This window comes from Anarhichas minor, unplaced genomic scaffold, assembly GCF_050575085.1.
Source record: "Anarhichas minor isolate MPS153535 unplaced genomic scaffold, ASM5057508v1 ptg000043l, whole genome shotgun sequence".
Lineage (NCBI taxonomy): Eukaryota > Metazoa > Chordata > Actinopteri > Perciformes > Anarhichadidae > Anarhichas > Anarhichas minor.
Genome location: NW_027466489.1, coordinates 6306965 through 6317243, shown reverse-complemented (window position 1 = coordinate 6317243; position 10279 = coordinate 6306965). Strand labels below are relative to the sequence as shown.

At 39.9% G+C, this 10279-nt stretch overlaps 2 protein-coding genes across 2 annotated transcripts in view; both read left to right on the top strand.

The window, feature by feature from the left end:
- Window positions 1-1400: 1400 nt before the first annotated feature.
- On the top strand, window positions 1401-3750 carry rpl29 (ribosomal protein L29). Its single transcript, XM_076110842.1, has 4 exons — window positions 1401-1500; window positions 1973-2025; window positions 2167-2231; window positions 3571-3750. Exons 2-4 carry the CDS (start codon window positions 1989-1991, stop codon window positions 3664-3666), a joined length of 198 nt encoding a protein of 65 aa, XP_075966957.1. The 5' UTR covers window positions 1401-1500; window positions 1973-1988; the 3' UTR covers window positions 3667-3750.
- A 2264-nt stretch (window positions 3751-6014) lies between these two features.
- iars1 (isoleucyl-tRNA synthetase 1) overlaps window positions 6015-10279 on the top strand; it is a 46005-nt gene continuing 41740 nt past the window's right edge. The window contains exons 1-7 of the mRNA XM_076110563.1: window positions 6015-6260; window positions 6928-7051; window positions 7767-7923; window positions 8015-8134; window positions 8400-8482; window positions 8886-9003; window positions 9118-9265. Of these exons, the coding sequence (XP_075966678.1) occupies window positions 6128-6260; window positions 6928-7051; window positions 7767-7923; window positions 8015-8134; window positions 8400-8482; window positions 8886-9003; window positions 9118-9265 (883 nt within the window). The 5' untranslated portion in view covers window positions 6015-6127. The remainder of the gene's footprint in view (window positions 6261-6927; window positions 7052-7766; window positions 7924-8014; window positions 8135-8399; window positions 8483-8885; window positions 9004-9117; window positions 9266-10279) is intronic.

The following is a 10279-nucleotide window of genomic DNA, read 5'->3' as shown; positions in this document are numbered from 1 at the left end:
GTAAAAACTATGAGACTTACAAAGTCAAAATCATGACAATGACTTAAAGACCTTTAATTCTGACTCACCGTTTGTATTTTTATTCTAATCATTCCTGACTTTTTTAAATCCATTTTTCATTTTCCTTGAGAAACGGGCCTTCAGATAAGATGTTTTTCCGCACCGCATGTCATGACATTATCCCATTTTCAATTCCCTCCGCAAACACTGTTTTTTTGCTCACGTTTTGCAATAGGTTGAAGAGAAACTCAAGCTCTGTCTTAATCAAAGGCAAATCATTTTGGTTCCAAAAGAAATTCTTCACAAATCATGATTTCTTAACCACATGCAATCGACTGAAGTCAAGAGGGGCTAATGTTACACATCTGGTGAGATATTAAGAGGAGTAATTTATGTAATGCAAACACAATATGAAAGCCTTTTAGGCTTATGTGTAACCACAAACCTTATTCAATTGGGAATAATTAGAAGGCGCTGCTGCTGATAATACAATCACCCTCAAATAGGTCATGGTTTTGTATTGGTCTTTAAAGAGGCCCATTGGAAGAGAGATAAAGGGTATGAAAGAAACTAAAAGAATATTTCTTTATCGTCAATATTTCTACAAGGCTATTTTCTGTCTCTGTGGTATTAAGACATTCTGGTAGTGTCTTCAGAATCAGAGCTTTCAAGGCTTAAAAAAAGCACAACAAATGGCAGTGGTATAAGAAATATTCGGCTCCTTAAAAAATACCAACACAATAATGTAAAAACATTCTGTTACTAGTCATGTCCTTAAAATCCTACGTTAAAGTGCAGAAGTACTGCAAAATGTACTTAAAAGTAGCAAAAGTAAAAGTACTTGTACTGAAGAAAGAGGTCCCTTTAGATACTGATAAAGGACTATAAATTGCTTTATCTGATTCAATGTATAAGGTAGTTATTTTTATTGTTTTAGGGCGTGGTTCTCAAACTAGGGGTTGAGCACCTTCCAGTTGGTCACAAGATAAATAAAGTTCTGCTACACAAATGTAACAACTAATAAAAACAAATAAAAAAGGAAGAAAATGAAAACAAAACAAAAAGAAAGAGAAAATAAACTTGGTGGAAGAGAAAGAAAAAATAATGGCTTTTCAGATACAGGAAGTCATGTAATTTCCACACTTTCATTTCTAATGAAGACACATATGTTAACGTTTGTTCACATGACTCATACATATATGTGTGTGTGTGTGTGTGTGTGTGTGTGTGTGTGTGTGTGTGTGTGTGTGTGTGTGTGTCTGTGTGCAGTCAGACGTTTCATTTCTTGTGGCTATCATAAATATAATGGTGTCATATGAACAGAGGGTGACATCCTGTGGCCAGCTGTGGGCTCTCACCTGTCGTACCAAAAACCACCAACAGGCGGCGGTGTCATTAAAACAGATCAGACTGACTACCTCTCTTGCCGCCAGTCTTCTTCTTCTCTTCTACCGGGTTGGATTTCCTTTCTCTTCCGGTTGTCGTCTGTTCGTGTGACAGGTATACAGCTTTCCCCACATATGTGGACTTTTAAAATCTTTATCAATCTGAGTGGATTTTACATTCCCGCACAAAAACAGCAACTGATTGTGATAAATCACTTTACTGGTTATATTTCCATCCAACTATGTTTGAAATGTTTTCCTCATTTATGGTGGAATTTTACATTTGTAAAGTGCTAACGCTGCCTGTAGCAAAGCTGCTAGCCACCAGGCAGCAGTTCAACACACAGCCTAAACGTGGCTTATATTTAGTTTTAAATGTGTGTTTTGTTGGTCTAATGGTCACTTTAACATCAACGTTTGACTGTTACCGTTTTATTATGAAGTTGTCTTCTAACAAGTGCTTCTCTGTTTACATCGTACACAGCTTTCTTGACTGCCGGCTAACGATTCAAACATTAGCTAGCATGGACGTGTATGCTAATATTAGTGATTATAAATAAATCAACGTCTGATTTTCCTTTCATCAGGTTAACCAGTGTCGAAATGGCGAAGTCGAAGAATCACACAACCCACAACCAGTGTAAGTATGACTGCTGTCATATTACTCATCAATAACTTTTAAATGTGTAAGTTGCTACATTAATAAGAATAATTAAAGGTGAGTATTGAAACAAATGGACCAGCTTTCTCGTGTTAATGGTTTCTTCCCTTGTCTGAACAGCTCGTAAAGCCCACAGGAATGGCATCAAGAAGCCTAGATCTCAGCGCTACGAGTCACTGAAGGGGGTATGTACAGCTACAGGTCTATGTGGATAGATGTGTACAGCTACAGGTCTGTGTGGATAGGTGTGTACAGCTACAGGTCTGTGTGGATAGGTGTGTACAGCTACAGGTCTGTGTGGATAGGTGTGTACAGCTACAGGTCTGTGTGGATAGATGTGTACAGCTACAGGTCTGTGTGGATAGATGTGTACAGCTACAGGTCTGTGTGGATAGATGGGATGTTGTGCATGTGCACTGAGAAATCAGGTGTGCATTGTAATATGGTGCTTGCATTGTCTCTGTTTACATGCAGCATGCCAGTAATCAGACTTCTCTTCTAGCCTGATCTTATTTTGGATCCATGGTTTAATCTTTTTTGATATATTAGTGATTCTTTGAGTGTTGATAGCATTCAGACTAGCTTCAAGCTAAGGTCCACTTAACAGACCAGTTGTGGAAACCAGATCAGAATTATGGAGGGTACTCTGTGCCAGTTTTAGTCTTTTTCTTTTTTTTTTATTATGAATATGATGCATCCCTACTAGTAATATTTTCTTACATCCTGCTTGTCTTTCACACAGTCCATTTTTTTTCACCCAATTACAGGATTAAGATTTTTGTATACATTCTTTGAAAAGAAATCAGTCGTTGGTGACCCGGGAACTAAGATGTGGGTTAATGCTCTGAGTGAGAGGAAGATCATTGGCTACATGTGTCCCCACTTGTGTGGTTTAGGAAACACCTGGATACCGTAAACTCTCGTCTGGAGAATAATGCAGGTTACGTTTTATTTTTAGCCTAGTGGTTCATTTTAGAGGTAATTTAGTAATTGTAAATTCTTTCGATAAAAGCTTTTCACACTGCTGTTAAATCCAAAATTGTCATCACATTGTCAATAATGTTCATGCTACACAGGCAGCTGAAAAATGTACAATTAAAGATGCTGAAAGCATCGTTCGAAGTCGTCTTCTTGTTAATTGCATTGAGGCAATGTTGACTTATTTTTTCAGAGTATAAGTGGTTTAGCAGTTGTAGATGGTTTTTGTTTTGCTCGGCTGACACTGCAGCATTGTTCACAAGTACAAAACTAAGCATATCTCTTCAAAATGCTTCACTCTATCTTAACCACGTCCATTACAGGGATGCCTGGGAAATTATGCAAATGTTATTGTCAAAGTTGTTCGTTTTCTTAGAGACCTGATATGTAACACTACTCAAATGCAAACTGACAAGTGTTTGGTTTGCTTCTGTTTAATTGTGTTGGAATTTGGTTGATTATTTTGTTTAAAAAAAATAGATCCTGGAATTGTGCAGCACGTCTCACACTGCTCACTTCACTGTTTGTTTTCTTTCTTTGCTGCAGGTGGACCCCAAGTTCCTGAGGAACATGCGCTTCGCTAAGAAGCACAACAAGAAGGGCATGAAGGCTGCACAGAAGGCAGTTAATGCAGCGAAATAGTCTGCCAGCCGGTCGCCTCAATGTCTGTCACCGTTCAATAGACTGTTTCCACCATCACAATAAAGCTATGCTTTAACAAACCAATATCACATTTTTCTCTTTTTATTGTAACTCCCTCAGTTTGATGTTAAGGAATGAATCATTTGATTGGGTGCCTGGGATTCCACCAAAGTAATGTTTGTAGTCTTTAATTTATCATTCATCAAAATCACAAAAGATAAGGAATTAGGATTACTCAAATAAAGGCAAATGCAAAAACAAATGTAATTCAATAAAGTCTGTATTTAAGAAATTTACTTTCTGACATTGCTTTGTCCTAGAAATGTAATGTAACTACACTTTCTACCAAGCTGGTCACTTACAGCCAGTTGAATCTGAAGCTTTGAGTTAATGGTATGGTTCTGATAGTTCCGTATGCAGAAACAAGATTGAACTCAGATTAAATGTGATTTAGATAGATAGTTACTTTATTAATCCCGGAAGGGGACATTTGTTTGCTACAGCAGCATTTATGGTACAGGTAAAGCAATACAAGTAAAAAATATTAAATATATATACAATGAAATATAATATTAAAATGAACTAACTAAACTAGTGCAAAGATGTTATAGTTGTGTGATTGATTTGGCCAGAGGTGATTTATTGTAGAGTCTTATTGCAGAGGGCAGGAATGATCTCCTGTATCTGTCCTTGTGACAGCGGAGCTGGATGAGTCTGTTGGAGAAAGTCAGTGGTGTACAAGGTGAACAGGAAGGGAGACGGAACAGTTCCCTGTGGAGCTCCAGTACCACTGACCACCGTATCAACACAGCACACGGCCCAGTCGGACAAACTGTGGTCTGCCTGTGAGTCGGTGATCCAGGAGACGGTGGACGCGTCTACCCCCACCACCCGCAGCTTCTCACGCAGCAGCAGTGGTTGGATGCACTGGAGAAGTCAAAGAAAGTGATTCTCACAGAGCCACCGGTTCCGTCCAGGTTCGACTGAGCTCGTTGCAGCAGGTAGATGATGGCGTCGTCCACTCCCACATGAGGCTGGTATGCAAATTGCAGAGGGTCCAGTGATGATTTCACCCGCGGTCGAAGGTGGGCCAAGAACAGCCTCTCCAGCACCTTCATCGCATGAGATGTGAGGGCAACCGGTCGGTAGTCATTGAGGCCAGATGGAGTTGTCTTCTTAGGAACAGGAACCAGGCATGACATCTTCCACAGCAACGGGACTTCCTCCTGCTTCAGGCTCAGGTTGAAGAGGTGTTGCAGGACATCAAACAGCTGGATGGCGCAGGTCTTCAGAACCCTGGGGCTGATGCCGTCAGGTCCTGCATCCTGGCCTTGGTGGAGTCTCTCCAGCTGTCTCCTAACCTGGCCAGTCGTCAGACGCACGCCACTGGAGTTTTCTGTCCCAGCATCCGATAGTACCCCAATGTGAAGAAACACAGCGCCCTCATTCATTTGAAATCTGTCATTGAATTTAAAAAAATGTCCAGCTCTTTTTACCTCGAATGGCCTTTCTCTTCACTTGGGCAAATATAAGACACGTTAGGACTGTCTAGGACAAGAAAGGAGAAAAGAAAAGAGGAAACCATTAGTGATTTATTTTTGTCTATCCTTGGACGAAAACATGCTTCCACCCAAATGAGTTAGAACTCAGAACACTTGAATGTCGTATATGGATTTAAAAAAAGATTTATCTGTGGCATTTCCCAAGTTTATCAAATTAGTCTTTGAGTGTGGGATCACAATCAAAGTAAACTGTTGCAACAGTATTGTCAGCAAAGCAGTGGTGGAAGCAGTATTCAGATCTTATACTTAAGTAGCAGAAGCAATACCACATTCAGTCCTGCATTCAAAATCTTAAGTACAAAAGTATATGAATCAAAATATAGGCCTACTTAGTACCAAAAGTAAATGTACTCATCATGCAGAAAGGGCCATTTCAGAATTATCAAGGGTAATTTATTGTCATTATGCAACACAGGGATGCACAACAGTTGTAGCCCATTTGTAACAAAACAAACACATGACAAACAAAACAAAACAGTAGTACACTCCTGTACTGTTAAAATAGTAGACAGTAGAAACAAATACAATTGTCTGGGCAGATACTAAAAAAATTCAACATGAGGAAAACTCTGTCCATCAACTTTGACTGTGTTTGAGCAGCATCATGTATACAATACCACTGGTTTAAAATCAGTTTTGCATTAATGTGTACATCTGGTATAAACCTGTGGGGCTAATTTCAGTTACTTTATATCCTGCTGTGTCGCTCAATAATTCATTCATTGATTTATGTTTATTTATTTGTATTTATGTCTGAATGGAAAGCAACTAGTAACCAAAGCTGTCAAATACATGTAGTGGAGTAAAAAGTACAATATCGGGTTCCAAAATATCGTGAATTTGGCGTAGAAAAGAGAATGAAATGTTCCTTTCTTTTATTTTGACAGTCACACGTTTAAATGTCCGCCTTTTATTTCCATTCAAAAAAAAAAAAAAAAATCCAACTTTACACTACATCGTCACTTCCGCTCACGCTGACTCCAGCTTGCATCATTTCTTGTCTCTCTCTTCGCAGCCGCGGGCAGACAACACGTGAGTGCATCCATTCAAACTCAGTATTCACAAGAAAATGTTCGATTACAGTCACACTTCACTGAACATCTGATAGTACACGTGAGCGTCCGAACACTGCCTTTAACAAACTTTACTGTCCGAGTAGCTGCAAGCTAACTAACGGAAGCGTCCGGCTAGCTTAGCTTGCTAGCTAACAACAAGAAGGCGTCATTCTTGTGAACTAACGCTAACTGCTGTGGAAAAGTGACTTACTGGCCCTGATGAACTAGCTTGGGCATAGTTTCAACACGTTCGACATTTAAATAATATATTAGATCATAAAATATTCAAAAAGACTGCATGTTCTGTTCACAAACTATCGAGCGCTGACAGGGTTTGAGGAGGGTGGAGGAGACATTTAAGGTTACTGAAGAAGACACGTCTTAATGTTGGACTATAATGTAGGTTTAATGTCCTGACTTTTCCCAAACGATACGTGGAATTGTGGGAAATGTATGTGTGCTGAAAGTGAGAGATTTTTAGGGCCAATAATGGATATTTTAGTGGATAATACTTTATTATTATAACAGATGGAGAGGATAAATAACTGATTTATTTGTGATTTTCTTGACACATGCAGTGTGGTTTATTTCCACGTCTTCCTGTTCCACAAGTCTGTTGAGAAACATTTTTGTTTTTTTGGTAGACACCATGGTGGAGCGAGTCCCTGAGTCCATCAACTTTCCCTCAGAGGAGGAGAAGATCCTGCAGTTCTGGCAAACAAAGGACTGCTTCCAGGAATGCCTTAAACAGTCCAAGAACAGGCCCAAGTACATCAAACCGTTTCTTACTTATGATGATTGATTTACGAAGTAACATGTTCGCACATCAAAGCTGTTCAAGTGTAAGATGAGATAACATCTGAATATATATATATATATATATATATATTTGTTAAGAAAAGGCTTTCTAAAATCTTTTTAGTTACAAATTATTATGAACACTTAATAAGTGGTTCAGATGAGCTACGTAGTCATGTCATGTCTTGCTGTATCTTTCATGCTGGCAGTGTTTCGGGAATGTTTTAAGAGATTAGCGTTCCAGTTGTTGCGCTGCCAAATGTAAAAGTTCCATTTCCTGGCTAACCAGTTATAGTTTGACTCCATTATTACTTACTTTAGTAATTTGATCTTTATGAGTGTCAGTACTTGTCCATCATTTAAGAAACATTGAAGTCAGCAGTGTTGTCATGTGTTATGCACAAACATCAAGTGTTAAGTAACAAGAAATTGTGTGTGAAGTTAATTCATTGATAGTGAAAAACAAACAATATAAAATCTCGGCTCATATTGGGTTGAAACTGCAGGATTTGAATACACTCGTATACACGGGGCAGTGTTAATGTTATTTTTCTGTTATCTTGAAGTGTTTCCAGACACCTTACTCATCTTGTCTTATCATCTCGTATCCAACTTCTTCTTTTATCACAGAGAAAATACTGTTGACCTTTTTTAAAAAATATATTACGGGACATTTCCCAACCAGGTACACCTTCTACGATGGGCCTCCTTTTGCCACGGGTCTACCCCACTATGGGCACATCCTGGCCGGCACCATAAAGGACATCGTTACTCGCTTTGCTCACCAGAGCGGCTTCCATGTGGACCGGCGCTTTGGCTGGGACTGTCACGGCCTGCCTGTGGTAAGAATCTGTTTGATTTGTCGAGGTCTTAGAGACGTACAGATTCATCCTTGCGTTGTTGATTCGTCTCGTTTTCTGTCTGCTGTTGTAGGAGTATGAGATCGATAAGACTTTGGGGATCAAAGGGCCTGCCGATGTGGCCAAGATGGGCATTGCTGAGTACAACAACCAGTGCAGAAACATTGTCATGAGATACTCCAAAGAGTGGGAGGTGAGACAACTTTGTAGCCAAACTTGTGAGGCCGGTTTGTTTTCTTCATTCCACATATCAATCAAAAAGAGGCATATCTGACTTGGAACACTGAAGTGCACTGAAGCTGCACTGAAGCTGCTCTTAAACATAGGGAGATGTCACATGTTTTTTATATGAATACTGACCTAAAAATAATACTTTATAATGAATTTCCTTGCAGCATTTTTGCATAAGATCATTATGTCCTGTTGATTTGTTATGTGTATGTTTATTTTATTCCTAGAATTCAGTGACGCGAATGGGAAGGTGGATTGACTTCCAGAACGACTACAAGACTCTCTACCCGTGGTTCATGGAGACTGTCTGGTATAAATGTCACGTTTACCATCTTGTTTGTACAAGTTGTGGCTTAAAGATACATTATTTGTATGTGACTTGAATACAAGATATTTAATGTCGGCTCTATTTGATATACTAATGACACAAAGTCGTTTTCATCAGAGATTTATTTAGATTTCTTCAACTTTAACCTGATTATTATCTCAAAGGAAATGTAGTTTTCAGCCATGCTTTAAACACTTCACAGGAGTACACTGATGATAATAAATAACCACAATCTACCTCGAGTAGAACACTTAAAGTAATATGTATATATATTTTTAAAGCAATACAAACCGGACTCGACCCCTGTCTCCAGTCTCTCCTCTTGTGTGCACTTTGTCACTCCTTCCCTCTTTACATTTTGTTCATGTGTCTTCTATTCCTTCAGGTGGGTGTTCAAACAGCTGTACGACAAGGGTTTGATTTACCGAGGCGTCAAAGTCATGCCTTACTCCACTGCCTGCAACACCCCTCTGTCCAACTTTGAGGCCAACCAGAACTACAAGGTTGGCACAAACACCACCATCACACCTCAAGTGGTCCAATGCAGCGCAAGTAACAGAACGTTACTGTCTGGGTGTAAATATATCGAATTGACTCCGTTTCACTTTTGTCTCCAGGACGTTCAGGACCCGTCGGTGATCGTCAACTTCCCGTTGGTTGGGAATGAAGATGTGGCTTTGATCGCCTGGACGACGACACCGTGGACACTGCCGAGCAACATGGCCCTCTGTGTGAACCCGGATTTCATATACGTCAAGGTCAAAGGTGAGTGAAGAAGCTTGACACGAGGGCCGTGTTCCAGTTCTATGCTACATACTTATACAGTAATAGTGTTGTTGCTACATATTGATTGTGAATATTTGAAGCGCTTACAGTGCTCATTTTCCATCGATACACCGGTACCTTCTTCCTGTCTCTCGTCTCCAGACAGACTGTTTCCGGGGAGATAGCAGGTCAACAATGTGTGCCACATAGAAGTGGTGGACATCATCTGAAATCTGGGAATCTAAAGAGTTATTTGAGGTGCAGCTCAGCAAGTTGTTCCAGTCCTGAATCAGAAATACAAATTAAAGAATTAATACATTGAGATGAATTAGGAAAGTGTATAAGGGCTTCAACATTACGATGATGGAAATATGTGATGGCCATTCCCATGCTCACTAAGGTGCTGCAGCAATTTTTGGGTTGATACCATTTGTTACACAGATTTGGTGCTAAATTGACCAATTCTTTACTACACCTGATTGTTAAAAATGATCAAAAATCCCTCCAAAATCCCACATTAAGACACCGACACCTCGGGGGACCCCTTAGAGATCTCCATGCTGTTTGGTATCTAAAACGTTTGACGGGTCTCAGAGGGTTAATTACCGAGACAGTCCTGCCACAGTTTCATAATGAACTGAAAATCTTGTTACACCTGGCTGGGCTCCTGTTCTCCGCGGCTAAAGGAAAGGTGGTGAGGTGAGCTTTTCAGCCCTCGCTGCACCCTCTCTCCCTGCGGGGAGGGACGGAGGCCCCTGCTCCCACCAGACCCCTCTTGAAACACGGAGCCCGTCTTCGTTTACCATGCTTTGTGGGTTTGATATAACCGATATGTTGAGGATTACATTGTTTACTGGAGCACAAAATTCTTTACAAGAGTTCTTAGATGTATCTTTGGTGGTGAGCATCCACCTTCAACAGTAAGTCTCATAAAATCCTGTTGGCTACAGGCCTATATATCTTTTAATACAAATCTAACATGTTATGCAATCAATGCTCTATAAAACGTCCCAT